Source organism: Malus domestica, chromosome 15 (assembly GCF_042453785.1).
Source record: "Malus domestica chromosome 15, GDT2T_hap1".
Taxonomy (NCBI): domain Eukaryota; kingdom Viridiplantae; phylum Streptophyta; class Magnoliopsida; order Rosales; family Rosaceae; genus Malus; species Malus domestica.
Window position 1 is genome coordinate 127,366 of NC_091675.1, and position 19,495 is coordinate 146,860.

At 40.7% G+C, this 19,495-nt stretch overlaps 3 protein-coding genes and 1 pseudogene across 5 annotated transcripts; 1 reads left to right on the plus strand and 3 right to left on the minus strand.

Annotated features, from left to right (window-relative positions):
- The first annotated feature begins 444 nt into the window (after positions 1 to 444).
- On the plus strand, positions 445 to 6,893 carry LOC103440198 (uncharacterized). Its single transcript, XM_008378864.4, has 11 exons — positions 445 to 627; positions 1,014 to 1,071; positions 1,150 to 1,260; positions 1,400 to 1,537; positions 1,636 to 1,705; positions 3,765 to 3,820; positions 4,059 to 4,184; positions 4,450 to 4,589; positions 4,883 to 4,955; positions 5,052 to 5,126; positions 5,214 to 6,893. Exons 1-11 carry the CDS (start codon positions 479 to 481, stop codon positions 5,532 to 5,534), a joined length of 1,317 nt encoding a protein of 438 aa, XP_008377086.1. The 5' UTR covers positions 445 to 478; the 3' UTR covers positions 5,535 to 6,893.
- Positions 6,083 to 9,502, minus strand: LOC103440197 (pentatricopeptide repeat-containing protein At5g42310, chloroplastic-like). 2 transcript variants are annotated; one of them, XM_070814154.1, is made up of 5 exons: positions 7,308 to 9,502; positions 6,938 to 7,090; positions 6,784 to 6,855; positions 6,491 to 6,666; positions 6,083 to 6,381 (listed from the first exon to the last, which is right to left on the minus strand). In XM_070814154.1, exons 1-2 carry the CDS (start codon positions 9,102 to 9,104, stop codon positions 7,076 to 7,078), a joined length of 1,812 nt encoding a protein of 603 aa, XP_070670255.1. In that variant the 5' UTR covers positions 9,105 to 9,502; the 3' UTR covers positions 6,083 to 6,381; positions 6,491 to 6,666; positions 6,784 to 6,855; positions 6,938 to 7,075. The 2 variants fall into 2 exon arrangements, with proteins under 2 accessions (XP_070670255.1, XP_017189410.1); XM_017333921.3 differs by having other exon boundaries at positions 6,083 to 6,666.
- A 2,245-nt stretch (positions 9,503 to 11,747) lies between these two features.
- LOC103440312 (limonoid 7-O-acetyltransferse-like) lies at positions 11,748 to 13,253 on the minus strand. Its single transcript, XM_008378989.2, has one exon. It carries the CDS (start codon positions 13,251 to 13,253, stop codon positions 11,748 to 11,750), a length of 1,506 nt encoding a protein of 501 aa, XP_008377211.1.
- Positions 13,254 to 14,251: 998 nt separating this feature from the next.
- LOC103440195 (uncharacterized) lies at positions 14,252 to 17,467 on the minus strand (annotated as a pseudogene). The gene is made up of 7 exons (XR_011576335.1): positions 17,051 to 17,467; positions 16,662 to 16,751; positions 16,458 to 16,538; positions 16,125 to 16,259; positions 15,516 to 15,734; positions 15,043 to 15,135; positions 14,252 to 14,796 (listed from the first exon to the last, which is right to left on the minus strand). The product of XR_011576335.1 is annotated as an uncharacterized protein (transcript).
- Positions 17,468 to 19,495: the final 2,028 nt, after the last annotated feature.

Sequence of the window (19,495 nt, forward strand, 5' to 3'; positions counted from 1 at the left end):
TTCTTTCGAGAGTATGTGTAGAGTTCTGGTGGTCATGTCAGCTCGGTTGTTTACAACACTACCTCCTTTCCTCTGTCTGCCTTTAATGATGGTGTTGTTCGTGGTAACCCCACGAGGTTCTATCAATTTCTGATCAAGATCGGTTCGGCGTTGGTCTTGTAAATTACTTTTGCTTCTTCGGAATGGATTTACCAAAAAAAAAAAAAAAAAAAAAAAAGGCAATATCACCCACCCAACCGTCGAACGTTTAGGAAAAACAGGACAAACAGACCAAAAGACAAGACAACCCTTGTCTTTCCCTTGTTTCTTTCCTTCTTTTGCCATTTTTTTTGCCATTTTCTTCCCATTTTGCCACACCACGCGCACACAGACACAGCTCGAAATAAAAGAAAGAAAAGAAAGAAATAATAATGAAAACCCAAACCATAGAAAAGAAAACAAGAAAAAGAGAAAAAAGAGATCGTCAACTACCAATGCCATGGCTCATCTCCTTCCTCTCTCCTCTCCCTTATCCATCACTCTCTGCTTCTTTGCGTGGTTACAAGCTTTCTTGGTCGTCCATGGCAATAGTAATCTCACCCACCCTTCTACTCTCACCCCCATCAACAGCGATCTCTATCACTCCAGGTAACCTCTACTTTTTTTATCAAACATTTATTTCTTTACTGTTTTCCAATCGTTTTGCACTAACCTTGTATTTTGCCTGATTAATCTCATCAGGCTTCTACGGACTTCTGCTGAATTGATAGTTACTGATTCATTTATTTTTGTTTAAATCTTGTGATGGGCTTTCTGTTTCTTTCTGTAATTTCTTGTTTCCCGACTCTATGGTTGGTTAGGTTGGTCAGAAATTGTAGCGAATCTTGGCTATTCCCTCCCTCACCTTTCAATTATTTGCCTTACTCGATGATGTGAACTTGTTATGAATTCCTCAGGCAATTTAATTTTAACCGCGAAAACATCATCTACAATTAATGTATAACATCAAAGTTTTCCTTTTTATTGGTCTGCAGTGAGGATTTGATGGAAGAAATTAAAGCTCTCGTCTTTCGGCACCCAGACGAGCTCACTGTAGGTTTCCTTTGCCTTCTATCATTTTTTTCCCCTTGAAATTCATTTCATGTTCTAATACTTTGATGCGAATGACAGTTGGATACAATTAAATCTCAAAACAAGGGCTACTCTGCTGAGATCGCAATAGTTACCTATAGTCAGAGAAGGCAAGAGACTGATGACCAGCCAAAATTTCGAATCCTTCTTGTAAGGTTTTTTTCATGTATTTTTATAAGCTTGATTTGTTCTGACTATATTTTGCATAGCGGGCTGGCTGTTTATAGTCATAGATAATCTCAGATTGGTAATGGCTGGTGTTTTTGACAGATGATTCCTTGTCTTCCAGAGTTTTGGGCAGCATGGAAGGGAGCTTATTACATCCGAGCTTGCATTGCGAATCCTATCAATCTTGAGTAAAGAACAGTTTCTACCCAACCTTGACCCAGCCTCCTTAGACAGTACCCTTGACAAGCTCTTGATAAAGGTGACATCTTTGTAATGTGCTGCAATTCTTAGCTATTTCTTTGGAGATACTTTATGAAGTTGGTATTTTTTGTGTTCTGATATCTAATTTTATATTAGGTGGTTCCAATGGAAAACTTAAATGGCCGTAAACTTGTTGAAGCAGGAGACCTCTGTGAGAGGAGAAATGGTAAAGCAATTGGTTTTCTGGGATCTAAAATATATACGCACCCACACATGCATGCACGCACACACAGACAACATTATAAATTGAATTCTCTGTCAATCAAATGCTCCCCTTTTATATGAAAGAACACTAAAAAAGGTCGTACCCAATGCACAAGGCTTCCGCTTTAAGCAGGGTCTGGGAGAGGTGAATGTCGGCTAGCCTTACCCCCATTTATGGAGAGGCTGCTCCCAAGTCTCGAACCCGAGACCTACCACTCATGGGCGAAGGCATTTGCCATCGCACCAAGTGAAATAAAACAATCCAAGGGATTAGCAACGCTAATCCCTGGCAACGGCCCCAAAAATTTGATGCGAAATATATAAGCACACAAATTAAACCCTCTTTTTATCAATTGTAGCAAAGAATGTAAGTAGGGATCGTTCTAGGCCGGGGATTAGGAGGGATTGCTAAATCACTTGAAAACTGACTCAAAACGTAAAAACAAAGTTTAAAACACTAAACTAGACTCAAAGAATGCAAAACTAAACTCTAAAACACTAAAACAAACCAAAAGACTCAAAACAGCCCAGAAACACTCAAAACTGCCTTAAAAACACTTTCTGGGCAGTTTTGAACACAAAACACAATTTGAACGAAAATAGGTTATAACTTGACTCAAGACACTTAAAAACACAAACTAAATTGATTTCTAGCTACTTTAACACTTTAAAATAAATGGGGAATTGGTTTTGACGAAAATTGAAAACAAACAGAAACTTTGTAAACTAAACAAATTTTAAAACGAATTTGGTTAAAGTGAATGGATGGAAAGCTAGCTAAGGGGTTCTTCTCCACACATGTCACACTTGCATACAAAACGATTTCCAATTGCTTCTCAATAAACCATGAATTCCCAACGCTCCAGATTAACCGTGAATTGCACTAATTAACCCTCAGATTTTCCTAAAGTTATCGAATTGGATGAATTGCATACGACAACCCAAAGCATTCCTCACAAGTTCCCTGCATGAATTGCATAACAAAGATACAAGCAAAGATCATTAAGTTTTATGAAAATCATAAGCATTGGCGAGTCACTTGTTACTATGAATTGCATGAAACTTATGCCAAGAATTTACTTAACACGATTGTGATCAACAATCTTTACTACTTTTGAATATAAGTTCGTAACGATTAGGTGAAATTCCCTTATATCCTAGCATCAAACTTATGCATGAAAATTAAGCGTGCACTCTCAACCAACACACACAAATCAATTTTAATTCATATAGATAAGTAAATTGAATTCACAACTTATGAAACGCAATTAGAAGTAATCAAATCATATAGCAAGCATAAACATGATTTCGAATCCCCCCCTAGCCAAGGGGTGAATGAGAGTATATATAGGCACTTAAAACCCTAGGGTAATCAGATATGGACTTGGATAACCCAAATCCACAAGGAAAAAGGCTTAGAAATCAGAATTAAAAGGGGAAAAGGTCCAATAGTTGCGGCAGCAAAGGGAAACAATGGATAAGGCTTCTAGAAAGCCTTGCAAGGCAAGGAAAATAGATCTTCTTGCTGAAATTGGTGCGGCACTCCTCTAGGATAAGGCTAAGGTGTCCTAAAGTGTTTAGGACTCCTCTTTGTAGCTGAAACCTTTGCACATTAGGAATAGGGAAACTTGTCTTGATCAATCCTTCTTCTTTTTGGATTCCTTTTCCTTCTTTGACTTGGAATACTTCTTTGTTGCTGAAACTCAAGGCCAATTAGGTTTAACTTTCCTACTTCAAGTAGGAAACCTTGTTTGAGTAGGAATCTTCATTCTTCTAGGAATCCATCTTTAACTAGGAATCCTTCGTCGATTAGGAATCCTTCTTCATGTAAGCACTTTCCTATTTCAACTAGGAAAGAACACTAATAAGAGATATTTTCATGGATAGCATGGCAATAGTAAAATGCCCCAGTGTGTGTGGTAATTCTTCAAGATTTTATGTCTGTATGTGTGCATGAATCCTTGATTTATTTATCACATCTTATAAGGATTGCTAAATGCTTAAATTTGCATACTGGACAGGGAGGGGAGTTGATCTCAACCGTAATTGGAGCGTAGATTGGGGCAAAAAAGAGAAGGTTAATCATACTTTACTGCATTATCTTTTAATTGTATTGATTAAGATGTCTTCTTCAGATGGATGTTCTTTAAGATTATAAAGCACTGCACTTAATATATAACCCACCGTTAGATGATGTAGTTTCAGTTATTGTTTCCTGCTTCCTCTCCTCAACTTCAGTATTCAACTGTCATTCCATTTCTTCTTTTTTGTGCTTAAGACTATTCTTTTGCTTTTATTTGGTTTTTCTATCCCAGGATTATGATCCATATGAGGAAAATCCTGGAACTGCTCCTTTCAGCGAGCCTGAAACTCAGATAATACGGAAAGTTGCCGTGTCATTTGATCCACACATCTGGATTAATATACACTCTGGGATGGAGGTAGGTCACATAAACTTTCAATTAGTATTCCCTCATGTTGACTCCGAAGTCATATCAACCATTTTTGAAGTTAACGATTAATGCAATTCTATTTTACCAAATGCAATATCACCCTATGATTCGCCACTTTATACTGTTTTATCTTCTTTTTTTTCCAATTACCATTGAAGTGTCACAGAGATTCTCAATTTTACGTTTCATTTCAACTTAGGGTGGTTGTGTACTCTGCATATGACACATTTCTTACAGATTCGGGTTTGTTCAGGCTCTATTTATGCCGTACGACCATAAGAACACAACCCCAGATGGAGTTTCCTCCCACCAGATGAAGTCATTGCTTGAAGAACTCAACCAACTGCACTGCCAAAAGCGTTGCATGGTTGGGTCTGGTGGAGGTTCTGTTGGGTTAGTATTACTCGCAGTCGTTATTGTATTGTTCAGTTGATTGTTACTATTGTTATCTGAAATTTTAAGATCAGCCTCTATACTTTTGTAACCATCTTTTGTGGTGGTAGCTGGACTGCAAGGCTAAGCCCCTGCTGGGTCTGAAATTTTAAGTGGTTTATTTGGATCAATAAACTTTACCACCACCCCTCCCCCCATATCTCTCCTCAAATTGTGAGCCAAAGTTTGTAGGTTTCGATGCTTACCCTTTTAAAATGGTTATTATATGTTTTTTCATCAAGTTTTATTTCTAGGTACCTGGCACATGGGACAGCAACTGATTTTATGTTCGACATTGTAAGGGTGCCAATGGCTTTCACCTTTGAGGTTTGTCAAGTTATTTTTCATTTTTTCCAATTCAAATTTCTGATCAAAAAGCAACTTGGACCTATACAAATTTGCATCGTTTTTGTTGTGACTCAGATATATGGAGATGGAGCAGCCTCATCAAGAGATTGCTTCAAAATGTTCAATCCCACTGACTTCGTTACCTTCAATGTATGTCAGTTTTTTGGTCATCTTTTAAGTTTCAGCATGTATAGAGGCAACAGTCAATGAAAACAGTGTAAATCTTTTTCCTTTCAGAGAGTTCTCAATGAATGGTCTGCTGCATTTTTCACAATTTTTAAATTGGGGCCAGACCAGCTTGGTGAAAATTATTCAAAGGCTTCTGTGCCCACCTTATTAGACAAGTGGGTATCCATAGATGAGTATCTTGAAGGTTATTTAGTCGAGAGGAGTAGTAGATATGGAAAGAAGATGGAGGTGCTTGAACTAGGAATGCAGGAGATAAGAACATATTTCAGGCTCTTCTTGTTATCGTCTGTTCTGTTAATGTTCATGTTCTGTTCCAGAATTTCAAAAAGCAAGTGTGCTAGACCAATTGTTTCTGCTATTGCAATCTGATATTGAGAAACAAGTCCGTGTTAGAGGCTTCGTGCTGCACTGTATTGATCGACATGTTGTTCCGCACATTTCCTCCACTTCTCCATTGATTTTCAATACCGATTGTGAAACACCATGAGCAGCAAGAAGTTGAGGTCCATAATTTGAAGTTGATTTTTTTATTTCAAGTTCCTAGTTGTCATGGGAAAAAGGAGAAGCAAAAATAAGAAATATCATAGGGGGGTGGGGGGTGCATGCCAAATTTTTTAGAAAGGATGTCTCTTTAAGTTAAAATTTTTAATTTTTTACACACGATACGAACAATTGTTAAGCCCATGGAGTGTAATTGTTTATCTGTAATACTCAAAATATTCTTTTAATTTAAGTGATCATTTATTTGCTTGGATTGAATGTATGCTTGCATTTTACTCGAATCTCTGAACAATTAATCGTTGTTCTTGATCAAACCTTTGAATAACCAAGAGTTGATGTCACCACCGGTCTAACGCCTAACATATGCATATTCGTTTGCATACTTGCTTTTGAAATATGAACAAAAACACATACAATTTAGTTTTATAATTACATTTACTTTATGATGAAAAACAATCGGACAAATTTTTACAAGATACAAGAAATGAATCACATTTTATCTGGTGCAGCGGTGCTTGTGGAAAACAATTACAACCTAAAATTTGAGTGAGGTGATGGTGATGGGGGTGTATTTCTTCAGCTGTTCTTGTGTTTGTCACTAGGGTGTGCTGTGCTCGCTGTCATTGTTCCCAAACTCTGGAACACAATTGCCCTTGATGTTGGATACTCTTGCACGATGGTCAGTGCGAATCATCGTTCCTGCAAAATGATCAGACTGTCGAAGATGGTGATTTACAGCCATTGGAGTCTGGAGATCCTGGCATGTGTGAAACTTATGACTAGCATAAAGATCAACCGGTTTGGCCTTAATCTTCATATCATACCTCACTTGACCAAACATAGCAGGTGAACACATTTAACTGTGGCTGGATGACTCAAATCATGTCATTTAGGATCTGAGTGTTTGTTTCATGTATTTCAGCGCAGACCGTAACATAGCCCTAGCTTTCCTATCTGGAGTGCAACCAGACATAATCATTTCTTCATACACTGCTGGAACCTGAAACGAAAAACATGCAACTTGTACATTCGAATGAAACTTTTAAGCTGAAGGCCTGGCTGTTATGCATGCAATGACGATGCAAGGGTTATCTATGATAATATATGAAATTCATACCTTATAAAATTTATCAACACGGATAAGGGTTTTCATAAGTGTAGTATACGTAACTACATCTGGTTTCAGGTCCTGCAGTTACAAAGAAACAAGATCAATTGTTGTACCAATCTGTGCAGTAACAGTAATTATGACAACATTAGAAATAACTTACATTTTCCTTCATGTACTGCAACACAGAAAAGGCCTCAGTATCCCTTCTATCTTCACCAAATGCATTGATTAACGAATTGAAAGCCAAGGGACTGGGTTTTAATCCATCTGCTCTCATTACCTTAAACACGTTCAGTGCTTACTCCGACAAACCCTGTCAAACATTCATATGGAAGATCAAATGGATGCTCAACCATCACACTCACGGTAAGAATCTTATCCAATTCACTATCAAGGATCCAAACACAAAGATAAAACTGGTAGTCTGAAGTAAGAAGAATAGCCTTCTGGTTGATAGCTATCTAAAGCTTCAGCAATCGGAAATAAATACACACACACACATTAACATTAGTGTTGATAAGACAACTTACTCTTTGTGCATAGGCATTAATTAAGGCATTGTACATTGTCGGGGATGGTTTCATGCCTGCAGACTTCATAACCTCCAAACACTCTATTGCATCAGTAAATCTACCCGACTTTCCATAAATGTCAACCAATGTGGTATACGTAACTATGTTGGGCAGTAAACCCTGAGCCTGCATCTTCCCCAACAAGCCTTTCACATCATCCCACCTTTGCTGCTCCCCAAAGGAATTGATCATGATGTTATAGGTGGTGGCGCAAGGGGCACACCCACTTTGCTGCATTTCCTCAAACAGCTCCTCCGCCCTTACATGGTGGCTTGACTTGCAATAACAATCTATAAGCGTATTCCAGGTGACGGTGTCCGGGTCGATTCCCTCAGATAGCATCCTTTCAAAGGTAGCCATAGCATTATCAAGACAATTGGACTTTCCACAAGTGTCAATCATGACATTGTAAAAATGCCTATCGGGTCTTACTCCACTGCTCTTCATCTCCCTCAAAACTTGGAACGACTTTTGCCACTCCCCTCTATCGCGGTAGCTGGCTAAAATCCTGCTGAAAACATAAGAATTGGTCTGCACATTGCCAGCTTCCATCTCTTTCAACACAATTCTTGCGCTTTCCCACCTGCCAGCATTTGCATAGGCATCGATGAGCAGGCTGTAAGTGTGCTCATCGGGGGAAATGCCGCTCTTCTCCATCTGGGACACGATGGATTCGGCATCTTTCAGTTGACCTGCCTTTACATAGCCTTTGAGGAGGGCATTGTAGGCCCTGGTCCTGGGTTGCAGTCCTCCTTCTCTCATTTCCTCGAAGATAGCTTCGGCTTCTACTACCCTGCCGGAATTCCCTAAGGATGAGATGACAGCAACCAGAGTGGCGGTTTTGGGGTTCAAGCCAGTGGCCTGGACCATGGCCAGAAGGTGCATAGCCTGGGAGGGCTCGCCGGCTTTAGCAAAACCAGCAATGATGTCGTTGAAGAGCTGGTCATCAATCTCAATGCTCTCGGACTCGATCTCCCTGTAGAGCTTGAGCATGATTGGAGAATCAATCTTGTTGGAGCGGGTGAGGGACTGAATGATCAAGCTGTAGTAGACAAAGTCGGAGCCGTAACCGTCCTGGTGCATGCGGGACATCAAATGGAGGGCCTTCTCGAGGTCGCCGTTGCGAGCACAGGCGCCGATGAGGGCATTGTAGGCGAGGGGAGTGAGGGATTGGCGCTGGGAGAGCAAGAAGGCCTCGAAGAGCTTCTCGGAGCGGCCGAGGGCGTGGATGAGGATGGAGTAGAAGAGTTCATAGGAGAAGCAGAGGTTGTGCTTTTGGAGCCACGAAACGACGGCGTAGGCAAGTCCAATGGAGGAGGAGGAGGAGGAGGCGCAGAGGGATTTGAGGAGAGAGTGCCAGAGTGGGGCGGGGACAGCGCCGTAGGACTGGGCCAGCTGGAACTCCGTCGGGTCGAGTGAGGTTGGGGAGGAGGAGGAGGAGGAGGCAGAATCATCATCGGATGACATGGAGTTGGCGAGGAAGGTGAGGAGGGGACCGAAGTCGTGGGCGGAAGCCGCAGCTTGGTCGTCTCCAAGGCGTCGTGTCGAGGTTGAGGTTGAGGTTGGGGTTGAATGAATCGTAGTTGAGGAAGATGGATTTGGGGGCAGATGGGGTTCGGATGAATTGGTAACGGCAGCGGCTGCGGTGGCGGACAGAGGCCAGACATGGTGGTGGTGGCGGATGAGTATGGACGAAGTAAATTGAATGGAAGGGAAGCAAGTCGAACCTGGCAGTGGCACTGGCAGAAGCATCATCTTTACAATACCTTTGAATTTGATTGATTCAACTTACAAGTGAGAGAGCTGAGTTGAGCATCTACCTCCTCCGGCGGCTCCTCCTCCTCCTCTCCTCCACCAGAGCAGTTGGTGGTGTTGCAGTTACGGATGGCTGTTAAGCGGCGACAACCCCACGCAACTAATTGCTCAACTGGGTATAATTACTGGTATTCTATTGAGTATTTTATCGGTTTGATTTGTTTCTGGGGATAGTTTTGGTGGAGGGAAAGGCCAATCCGAGGGCCTATCTTGGGTGTTGCGGGACATGACGTACCATCCACATAAACCTTAGAGCTACCACGTAACCTTTTCAGATCGAATGTAGAACCACCTGATTGGAAGCTAAGAGGATCCTTAAAGAAATTTAAAGATGTCAAATTTCAATATGATAGTTGATTGGCAGTTTAATATATTATTAATATTTTTTTTTACTCGATGTGTCAAAATTTATTGTTTTAATTACATTTTTTTAAACAAAATTAATAAAAGTTGAGTTATTGTTAGTTTAAAAATAATAAAATAATACTTAAATATGCTAGCATTTAAGGTAAGACAAGAGGAATACTTTTAAGGGTTGAGACTTCCTTCCTTGCTAGCCACCGACACCGGCACCGACTACGGTTTCTCCGCTGCAACAATCCCCATGGGGGGTTCACGAGCATCACTTCCTCCGAACTAAGCAGCATCACCTCCCTCCACAAAACTTGAGGATAATTTTCTTTCTTTTGTGGAAACTTTTCCAAATGGCTATGCAACTGTTGTGTAGTTGTAATATATATAGGCTAAATTGGATTAATGATCTTCGTGATGATAAAGTAATCGGAGGATAGCTCCCGTAGTAAAAAATTCCGATTTAAACTCTTTGTGATAAAAACCGTTATGATTCAAGTCTAAAATTTAACATTTCTGTACTCTTCTCCGTAAACATTCCCACCCCTCCCACCGTGGCTTTTTTCTAGATAGCTTATCACCCACTTGGGTTCTACCTCTGCCCGCCTGCTTCTCTGCATCCCATCTCTCTCTCTCATTTTTCTCTCCAGACTTCCGGCTTGCCTCCTCCTCTCTCTCTATTCAGCTTCATTTTGTTGTTTTTATTATAGATAAGTCGATAGTGTTCATCAAAGGTAGAGGCCAAAACAGACCCATACTTGGCGGTACAACACAATCAAACCCCAAACAAAGATTACGTGCAATCCTTTACAAGGAGACCCAAGATGAAATTAGGGGATTTAACTAAAAAGGCCTTAAGCCTAAGGGTTTTAAAATAAAAACAAAATAAATTAAACAAAAAGGGTTTGAAAGGTATTGGGCTTGAAAGCCCAGCCCAATAATTTTGGGTTTAAAATAAATAAATAGAAACAAAATAAAATAAAAGGGGTTGGGTTGGGTTTAAGCACGGCCCAAAGGGCCTGGTTCGAATGGGTTTAGGCCCGAAGGCCTTGGTTTCTTGGTCTTGCCGGAGAAGAAGGCCGGAATTCGGCCGAAACTTCCCTAACTTTAAACGCTCATAACTTTGTCAATATTTAACAAAATCAAGTGATTCACAAACGGAAATTATAGCCCTCGAAGCGACGAAGAGAATGGTACCTCACACGACATCTAACTCGCTGTGGTTTGGCCGGAAAACGCCTCGAAAGCCACTGAGGTCGTCGGAAACTGGGTAAGATTCAAATGAGTATAACTTCTTCAATATTCAACGAAATTGAGTGAAACAAAAAAAGAAAGTTGTAGTTCTCAGTGAGACAAAGAGATTAATACCTTGCACGTCGGCCAACTCGCCGTGGTTTGGCCGGAAATTGTCTCGAAAGTCGCCGGAGTCGTCGGGGGAGACTTGGGTGTTCTATGGGTGTTCCGGAGCTTCGCCGAGACGGGGGAGAGAGAGAAGAAAGTTCCAGAGGTGATGGTGGTGTCATAGCTAGGTGGTTATGGTGGTGGGTATGTGAGTGCGTTAGTGTGGGTGTGTGCTCATGGGAGGACGAGAAGGAGAGAGACGAGGGGGAGAGAGCTCGGGTGAGAGGAAGAGAGAGTTACGGTAGAGGTGAGGTAGAAGAGAGAACTGAGAGAGGAAAGTGGGAGACCGGAAAACACAAAAATAAACCAAGGTGGGTCCCATGGGCTCACCAATTAAGGAATAAAACCATTTTTAAATAAAAATAGGGTTGGGGTGTTTCAATTTAGACCTGAATCCTAACACAGTTTACCACGAGATTTTAAATCCAAAATTTTTCATTATGGGAGCTATCATCCGATTAGCCTATGTATATATATTTCTTTGGTTTTTGAGATAAACGTAGGAATAGGACTGCCAATGGGAGCGCAATGACTCCATTGCCGAGGCCCAAGGGAGCTCCAGCAGCTTGAATTCAACGCAGCAACGATGGAGATGGTAATTGATCTTCACAACTAACAAGTTTACTGTTGTCTCTAGTCTGTCTAACAGGATTAACATTTCTAATTTCTTTGAAATGAAACTCTAGTAAGTCAATGAAACTCTAATTTCTTTAATATTGATTTTGGTTTAGCACATACATTAATGGCATAGATTTGACGGATCTTTGTTTCACTAATCAATGTCAGGGACCCGGATGAGGAACAGAGTTGCCTTCTGCCTACAGCACCTGTCTATGGTGTTTTGATGGCAACAGAAAGAGGACTAGGGTTTAAAGAAACAAAAGCAAGGAAGTGAGGATCATGCTCTAATATAGCAATGTCTTGCTCATCTAGATAAATCCAGGCTTCAACCCCATCCCCCGACCTTGTATCCATTAAAACCACCATATTCATGTACACAGGCTCATCTGCACCCCTCTTTCCTCCAACACATGACACCCACGACGGCTTTCCCCACCCAAAATCAACTTCATAAAGACCAAAATTGCACCAGCTGCTAAACCCTATACAATCCAGGCTCTGTCCATCAGCTGCATCTGCACTTGTGCGAGACAAAGTCTCTCTTATCTCCTTGAAAGGCTCACAGAATTTGGTGAGCCCTCTAGTCCCATCTCCTTGTAGGCTTTGTACAAAATCACCATCAAGTTTGCTTATTGCTTCCCTCACATGCTTCGCCAACCTACCCAACTCATGATCACGATCATCATCAACATGAGCTAAGTTGTCCTCCTTTTGATAATTATCTTCAGTACTGCATTGTGACAGTGCGGCTGCCATGGACAGAAAATTTCCCATAGTGTATTCGGAAAATGGTGGCACAGCTCTTCGACGCAAATTCACAGCGTGTGTTATCAGAGTTGTGCTTCGGTTCTGAACAATATTACGTTCGGTCTTCAAGTTAAAGGCAGCCATAATGTGCTTCCAGATGAGTGCCGTGACAACCTCCACACGCGTTGGATTTGGCACCGTTGAGCTGGCTGCTTTTCTCTTGAGTGTGGCCAGAGCAGGAGCATCAAATACAATTCTCCTTGTAACACAGTTTCCCACTTTCAGGAAGCGGTAGTACAAAGCCATCATAGTCGCTTCTCTTGGGTATGCATCATTTTGGGGAAACAAAGATGGTGCATCAAACTTACCCTTGGTATAAATATAATGAGGAGTGTTAGGAGTCGCTATGTAGCGAAATGTTGCAGCGGCCCAAGCTTTGAAGAAGGCGCTCAAAGCGGTTCCATCAACAACCATATGTGAGACAAAGGCACCCAGAACGAAACCGCCGCATGCAAAGTTGGTGATTTGCATCATAGCTACATGAGCTCCGGGAGCTGCTTCGTGCCAACTAGCCTCACCGGGAAGGAACTGACTGATGAATGAGAGATCAGGATGGTTGAGAAACTGGGAGAGATTGGAGTCAACTTCGGCCTCTATGTAACGAGCCCGCTCGTCATTGCAATCAATAGAAAGACTATCTCTAATTCTACCGGCAAGTGGGTGAAAGTGAGTCAAGGTTTCTGAGAGGGATTGCTTTAGCAGTTGGGACCTCATTGGAGTAGTAATATTAATATTAATGGGGTGAATGGAGGACGAGGGGTTAAAGAAGAGGATCATGGGTACATAGATGGAGGGAATGAACTGGTCTAAAAGGGAGAGCTTGTGGGTTCTCAGGTGTTGGGGTGTTGGGGAAGAGGGTTTGATGCACTCATCGGAAATTATCTTGACTTGCATCTTGGACGTCGACATCTTGATTAACTCAATTAGCTAGGTAGGTGATAGATGATTCAGTTCCTGATGACTGATGATATTATATACGTAACACTAGCTAGCCAGCTGAGCTAGTGATTTCTTCTATTAATGGTTAAGGATTTCAACATCAGATTTCATCATCCGTTTGGATCCTCTTTTAGGATTTTCTCTACTAGGACTAGGATGTGTTGTGCTCGACTTTAATATTCTATTGATTGCTAACGATTTTATGATTAATCCGGATTCTGTGCTAGGATTTCCAATTTCCTCTACTAAGATGTGCTAAGTCTATTAATTAATTATTAAGATTTTCATGTCCTTAACCAACAAAAGTAACAAATCACTTTGCTAAAAAAAAAAAAAAAGATTACATGACTACTGTAACAAAAAAAGGAATGAGGATCCTCTTTGTGAGAATCTTGGAGATCCTTAAATCATGTCCGTTTATCGTACATCATACGGTTAGTTTTAGTTATATTTAATTTTAAATCAAAATATTTAAAATAATTTCTAACCGTACGATGTACGATAAACGTACATGATTTGAAGATTCTCAGAATCCTCACAAAGAGGAACCGGAAATGATACCCATTCCAAAAAAGGAAAAGGATTTCACGGTCCCTTCGGAGACATAAGATAAAAATTATTGACTAACAAATGACGATCAAAAGAATAGAGACCGAAAGAATTTGGGAAAAGAAAAACTAATGAAAAGAACTTGAAAATTTTGAGTTTTAACGATAATGACAAAATAAATGGTAAAATGAATAATACCAAGATCGACTTTTTAGTATAAAAATATGATTTTATCATTAAAGTAAACAGTACCAGAAATTTTTCGTTAAAACTCTCTAAAAAAATGATAAAAGAAATAGTACGTCAAAGAAAAGAAAAAAAAGAGAGAGCGCAGGCTTGGGCTTCTTTATCGGGCCATTTGGATTGGATCACTCGGTTCGCAGTTGAGACTCTTTGTTGCTAGAAAAAAAAGAAGAGAGTTTTAACGAAACACTCATGGTACTGTTTATTTTAAAGAAAAATCATATTTTTAATCTAAAAAATCACTTATAATACTATTCACTTACAACATCTTTTTGTCATTTTCATTAAAACTCAAAGTTTTCAAACATTTTTCGTTAGTTTTTCTAAAAAAGAATCGTTATTTGGAGTTTCATGCTAAAAGTAAAAGATCCCGGGCCGCCTCCTAATTCATCTATCTAATTTTTTTTTTCTCTCCTTCCATTCCTGCTCGCATCTCATTGGAACCCTCAGTTTCGTCCACATTCTAAGGAACACATACCATTAGCTCAACTAGGACCACCAGCATTCTAGATCCCCTCTCATTAACTTTCACGCCTATTTTGTAATTCTTTCCGGAGTAATTAAACATTTTCTCCTGGAGGCAATTCAGCGAGCTTCGGAGGAGTCCCAAGTACTCGTTCCATATCAAAACGAACTTCGATATTGCAAATGCTGTATCCAACAACCATCAGCCATACAGCAGCTTCGCAAATTCCGGTGCAGTTGTCTCTGTTACACTTGTCTGTACCAACACATACCAGTTGTTTAACACGGTTACTTCCAGTTTGTGAACTTGATAAGAACATGTGAGATTGCTATCCCTAAATTTAAGAGTGATATTGATATGAGATGGCTCCACTTCAACTTATAGATCCATTTATTTTTATTTTTATTTTTATTTTTATTTTTTTGGAAAATACTTCCATTACAGGAAGGATTGCCCGAAACTTAAACCGCAAGTTAAAGACAGCTCATTCCAGAGGCAAACCTTCATTTGGCGAGGATCAGAAACAGCCAAAAGCCGCTTGATGAATGTATTCATCGCAACCACAACATCGTCTCCAGCACTGCTGGTCAGTTCCTTCAAATTTGAAGACATTTAACCAAGAGTCACAGAGAGATTTATGGACCTTTATAAATAAATCTACTAATTTCAGAAGCAATAATGACTAACTATGATTGTTTTTCTCGTTTGAAAAAATCACAGTAGTACAATTCACATTAGATAGCTACAATATGTTGTGGATGATGGCGCAGCCAACTAGTAAGATCTTTTCAACCTAAAAATTTACCTCAGACAATAACAGTTATAAATTAATAATAGTAGTGTGGGTCTTGAGATGTTCTAACAAAAAGCACTTAGAATTTAGTCACAAGCCTACCATGCTCAGCTGCCAGCCACGAACCTAAACATTTAGCCAACCGAAAGTAGTTGGGATAAGCAGAGGGGATGTTGTTGACCTTTAAATTTTGGGGTTCAAGAGACTTGAGATATTCCAACAATTCATTTTGTCCGCCCGAGGATTTCCTACCAACTTGGTTATTTAGTTCCTCAATCTCTGCTTCAAGTAACTCAATGTACTTCTTAGCATCTATTCTCTCAGGGCCAGAAACATTATTCCACCTAATAACTTCACCTGCCACGTTCTTCTGTGTACCAGGTGCATAATCTGGTGCATCCTGTAACAGTCACTGGGCCCATTTAAAGTTTGTACAGCGGAACCTCTCAAAAACTAAAATAGAAAGATTGAAAAAAGTCCTTTAAACGACTATGAAAAATGTATCAGAAACATCTGAATAGTGAATGTCACAAACTCTGCATATTACTAAGGAGAAGCAGGAGTTTGCATGTTAATAACGCAGGGGTCAGATGATTGAACTTGCCATCAGGGCCTAATCTCAGTGCCATCAGAAAAACACAATAACAAATAAATGGTAAGCCAAAGCCTTCAAAAACAAGTTATGGTTTTTCTTCGGTAAATGGTAATGTAGTAAACGGTTTCCTCAATGGCCAAAAGGATGAGTATGGTTCATAGATAGAACTTGAAAAAAAAATGAGAAAAATATTACCTTCTTGTCTTGCACTTCAGGAAGAGCAGCTGAATGCTCTAAACCTTGCTGAAGTTCCAACCTGTACTGTGCATTCTGAAACATAAATCCAGTCATCATGATACTGTACAAGAGTTGTGCAAGATTTTCTGCGACCTGAGATGGAAGTCAACCAATCCCACTAAGTACATAAATTCCTTAAATGCAACAACTAAGAAAACATGCACATGAAATTTGCATCAGTTTAAATCAGTCAGCCACCCAAATTCCAACATAAGGAACCCATCAGATAAGATGTTACTATACTCAAGCTGCTATGGTGACGAAAAGAAAGAATAATAGTTATAGACTTACGGTGGTGAGTGTCACTGCAAAAAATTGTGGGGGTAATGTTCCAATCATATTTGTCACTGCTTGGCGCATTGCACCAACAACCTACTTGAGTAAGCGTGAAAAGTGTTGTCAATTCAGTGAGAAGGCATGGAAATTGCATAAGTAGTAGTAATAAACCCTCATTGACATTAAGATGGTATGCACTAATGGCAACATATAAAATACCTGCTGGGGTGCCCTTTTTACAAACAGCTCCATGAATTCTGGCTGCACATTTTTTACATACTCCAACAGAATTTCTCTCCTGCTCTTTGGCTGTCGAGTTGAAGAAAGTATCCAGCAAGTAGTTCAGTCAATGATATGAGCTAGCTAGTAAAACAATCATATATGTGTTTCAACTAAATATTTGGCGAAATGAAGCACGACGCGTTGATTCAAAGCTCTAGTTTGCGGGTATTGTTACCATCTGAGCAATATCATCATCCATAATCCATATCATTTGTTCCAGTAACATACAACACTCAAATACACTATAATTACGATTTATAACTGGCTAGTAAACGACAACTAGACTAGCATAACATTAACAAAGGAGAGTAAAATTGAGATGGTACCAGAGTGGTGGCGTTGCGAGGGTTGGAATCGGCAGAGGCCTTGGGAGTGTCGCTCTTTGAGGCCTCTGTTTTTCGTGGGAAGCTGACCGAGGAGGAAGAACACGGCCCAGCCCGACACTGTGCGGCAGAAGAGGAGGAAGAAGAAGACGACGACGACGACGACGGCAGAGAAAATTTGGGTAAGATGAAAGAGGGCTTGACCGTCAACGAAAACATGATTTGGTTAGCCTGCCCTTTTCCTCCTAAAACTCCAAAAAGTTAGAATTCAATTAAGTCGAAATCCCCTAATATCCCTGCTGCTGGTGCACCTGTACCTCTACTCTAGCACTGTTCTTACCATCGACACCAGCAGACACGACCAGTGGGTGAGACTTGAGACTTCACAGTGCCCCGCTGGGATGAGGAGCCGAGGCCTTTGCACGTGTGCTTTAAACGTGCGTATAATATACTCCATTGAAAGTACCATGCGGCGGCTACACTATTGGTTACTCCTTCACTTTTTTTACTCTATAAAATCACTTTTGATACTATCTATTTACAATATTTTTTTGTCATTTTGGTTAAAATTCAAAATTTTCAAGCTATTTTTATTAATTTTCCTTAATATTTAGTTAACTTCGTATTAACCCGAACAAAAAACACAAAAAATAACGCATGTTTGCTCACCATCATCATCCACCGTTGGTAATGTTACTACCATATTTATTATTATTTAATGAATTTAAATTTTGATATTCCGTTTTCGTTACCTAGGATCTATCTTGCAAAAGAACGGAGAATTAGATGGAGATCTCAACCATAGAATACAAGCTGGATGGATGAAGTGGAAGAGTGCATCTGGCGTGTTGTGTGATCGTCGTATGCCACTAAAGCTCAAGGGAAAATTTTATAGGACGGCAATAAGGCCGGCGATGCTGTATGGCACAGAATGTTGGGCGGTGAAGCATCAACACGTACACAAAATGGGTGTAGCGGAGATGAGGATGCTTCGTTGGATGTGTGGGCACACGAGAAAGGATAAGATTAGGAATGAGGATATCCGGGATAAAGTAGGAGTAGTCGAAATTGAAGGAAAGATGAGAGAAAATCGGTTACGGTGGTTTGGACATGTGCAAAGAAGGCCTACTGACGCTCCGATTAGAAGATGCGACTATGGGACAGAGGTTCAGGGCCGAAGGGGTAGAGGAAGACCTAGGAAAACTTTGGAAGAGACTCTAAGAAAAGACTTAGAGTACTTGGATCTAACGAAGGACATGACACAGGACCGAGCACAATGGCGTTCTAAGATTCATATAGCCGATCCCACTCAGTGACTTGGATTTCCCAAGTCTCCAACCGAGAAGTTTTCCTCACTCGAAAAATTAAGGGAACACTACCCCAACCTACATGCTCCACTCAGAAAGCTTCAACATACAAGCTTCAACAAAAGAAAATTCAAAGAACTTAGCGAAGAAGGCTTTGGTGTATTTAACACAATACGTTGAAATGAAGGAAAACTTATTTATTGATATCCCCGATAAGCTACAAATATGTACATATACATGAGTCAAAATAAACAAACAAGATGGAGCCTTCACAAAGGTTGCTTAGGAGAAGTTTCAGCAGTCGGTAGAGCCCCAGAAAGAGAAGGCATCGGAGGGGGATCATTCGGAGCCTCAGTACTGGACAGAACCCTAGAAGGAGGAGGCATCAGAGGTTGATCATTTGGAGCTTCATTACGCGGTACAGCCCCAGAAGACGAAGGCAATAAATGCCTTTGGAACAAACCCACAAATCTCTGATGATCAAGTAAAACCTGACCATCAGTTTCCTTCATCTGGTCAAGCTTCCTCTTCATGTTTGTAGCATAGTCATGTGCGAGCCGGTGCAACTGTTTATTCTCATGCTTGAGCCCTCTAATCTCCTGTTTGAGACTCATCACTTCGGCCTCCAATGATTCAACTTGGCGGGTTCGAGCAAATAGGCGTTGGGCCATATTAGACACAGAACCTGCACACTGAACACTGAGAGCCAGTGAATCCTTAACAGCTAACTCATCAGACCGTTTGGAAAGTAGTCTGTTATCTTTGGGAGTGAGAAGGTTCCTGGCCACCACCGCAGCGGTCATATCATTCTTCATCACGGAATCCCCAACGGTAAGAGGACCAGTAGGGGAGACGAAGGATGGGCGCCATATGTTGTCTGGAGAAGGCGAGGCTGCCTCTTCAACAAGGTTCAAGTCAAAACGACGGTCGGAGGGGCCAGACATTTTCAAAGGTATTGAAGAGAGAAGAGGTCGGACAAATCAAGATCTTAGAAGTGCAAGAATGGAGCTTCTACTGGTGGAGATTCAAGTGTGCTTTGGAACTTAATGCCAGCCCCTATAAAAAGCTGCACTCGACGGAGCTTCAGACATCGAAGAGGCGCCTGCTCAGAAATCGAAGAGGCGTTTGCTTTCTCAAAAGC

Excerpts from the sequence above, each read along its gene's own strand:
- LOC103440312 (XM_008378989.2), bottom strand. The coding sequence starts at position 13,253 with ATGTCGACGTCCAAGATGCAAGTCAAGATAATTTCCGATGAGTGCATC.
- LOC103440197 (XM_070814154.1), bottom strand. The coding sequence starts at position 9,104 with ATGATGCTTCTGCCAGTGCCACTGCCAGGTTCGACTTGCTTCCCTTCC.
- LOC103440198 (XM_008378864.4), top strand. The coding sequence starts at position 479 with ATGGCTCATCTCCTTCCTCTCTCCTCTCCCTTATCCATCACTCTCTGC. Across the intron at positions 1,072-1,149 it reads GGCACCCAGACGAGCTCACT|TTGGATACAATTAAATCTCA; the intron begins GTAGGTTTCCTT and ends TGCGAATGACAG. Across the intron at positions 4,956-5,051 it reads CAATGGCTTTCACCTTTGAG|ATATATGGAGATGGAGCAGC; the intron begins GTTTGTCAAGTT and ends GTTGTGACTCAG.